The 1,927-nt window shown below is 37.0% G+C and overlaps 1 protein-coding gene across 1 annotated transcript in view; it reads right to left on the minus strand.

Moving 5' to 3' along the window:
- ABI3BP (ABI family, member 3 (NESH) binding protein) overlaps nucleotides 1-1,927 on the minus strand; it is a 317,931-nt gene that overhangs the window by 93,456 nt on the left and 222,548 nt on the right. The window contains exon 20 of the mRNA XM_006868650.1: nucleotides 1,661-1,735. Coding sequence (XP_006868712.1) covers nucleotides 1,661-1,735 — 75 coding nt within the window. The remainder of the gene's footprint in view (nucleotides 1-1,660; nucleotides 1,736-1,927) is intronic.

The following is a 1,927-nucleotide window of genomic DNA, read 5'->3' on the forward strand; positions in this document are numbered from 1 at the left end:
GATTACTTGCTCAGCATACAGGTTGAATAAGTATGGTGAAAGAATACAACCCTATCACAAACCTTTCCAAATTTTAAATCATTCAGTATTCCTGGGTTCTTTTTGAACAACTGCCTCTTAGTCAGGTTCCTCATGAGCACAATTAAGTGTTCCAGAATACTTAATCTTTGCAATGTTGTTCATAGCTTGTCTTCATCCACACAATTGAAAGCCTTTGTAGAGTCAGTAAAGCACAGGTAAACATCTTCTGATATTCTTTGCTTTCAGCCAAGATCCATCAGGCATCAGCAATGATATCCCTCGTCCCATGGCCTCTTCTGAATCCAGCTTGAACCTCTGGAAGTTCTCTGTCAATGGTTGCTTGCAGCCCTTTTTGTATTATCTTAAAATATTACTCACATGAGATATCAATGATTTTATCCGATGATTTCTGCATTCCTTTTGGTCACCTTTCCTAGGAATGGGCACGAATGCAGATCTCTGCTAATCAGTTGGCCCTCCAAATTTCTTGGCATAGATGAGTAAGTGCCTCCAGTGCTGCCTCACTTTGTTGAAAGATTTCAATTTGTTTTCCATCAATTCCGGGTGACTTGTTCTTTGCCAATTCCTTCAGTGCACCTTGGATTCTTCCTTTGGGATCATTGGCTCTTGGTCATATGCTACCTCTTGAAATGGTTGAACATCAACCATTTCTATTTGGTACAGTGACTCTGTGTATTCCTTCCATCTTCTTTTGGCACTTCCTACATCAATTCAATAATTTGCCTAGAGAATCCTTCAGTAACGTAAGTCTAGGCTTGAATTTTTGCTTCAGTTCCCTTAGCTTGAGAAATGCCTAGCATGTTCTTCCCTTTTGGCTTTCCAACTCCAGATCTTTGCACATTTTGTTGTAGTATTTGACTTTGTCTTCTTGAGCTGACCTTTGAAAATTTCTGTTCAGCTCTTGTACCTCCTCATTTCTTCCATTTGCTTAAGCATTTCTATCCTGGAGAGCAATTTTCAGTCTCTTGTGACATCCATTTTGACCTTTTCCTTCTTTCTTGAAGTCCCTGTTAGCAACTTTCACAATATGAAATCACTCCCTCTATAATTGGACAAAGGTCCTTTCAGAGTGATGGGAAACAAATAGATTTGTAGCTAAAGAAATTACTTTTTAAGAAACAAATTTCTTATGCCAAACTATTGCTCTATAAAAGTGGAAGAAAAATTTAGCAGAAAGAGGAAACAATGCTGGATACAGTAAAATTTCTGAACCCAAGAGAAATGTTAGACATAATTTCCTTCATTTAGAAAACACTTATATAAATTTTGTGAAGATACACCTTTATGTTCTTGAGTTGGGGAAATGTTTGTGCATACCTTGGTTAGAGTGATAGGTTACTATTTGTAAATCAGAGAATAAGAGAACTTTAGTTCTAGAAGAGACTTTAAGCATCATTTTCAGGCTTTTGATTGTACCAATAGCTTTATGTAAACAACTGGAAAGCCCTTAAGAAATCTCTGAAATAACCATGTTTTGAAATATATCATACATTTATAATATAACATGGTATTTGCATATAAATAAAATGGTGACCTCATATCCATCAATCTTGTGTTTCATTTCTGCAGTGCATGACAATAGAATTCATTTGGCTTAAATGTAAATTAAAGCATTTACCAGGTGTAGTATATGACACTTCTGGGCTTGGTGATGTTTTTGGTTTTGAAGTAACACTCTGGGACCATTTAGGAGCTGAAAAAGAATTCAGAACATGAATCATTTGGTTTCTACATCTCCCATTGATGCTCCACACACATGAAATTATACTAAAGCCCCCCTGCCTCCCCTCCCCCAGTACAGATCCTGAGATAGGATTACAGGATTAGTCGTGGAAGCTCAGAATTCTCCTTGAGTTAAGCTAGTTTTGATGTTGCTAATGTTTTC

This window comes from Chrysochloris asiatica, unplaced genomic scaffold (assembly GCF_000296735.1).
Source record: "Chrysochloris asiatica unplaced genomic scaffold, ChrAsi1.0 scaffold00120, whole genome shotgun sequence".
Taxonomy (NCBI): domain Eukaryota; kingdom Metazoa; phylum Chordata; class Mammalia; order Afrosoricida; family Chrysochloridae; genus Chrysochloris; species Chrysochloris asiatica.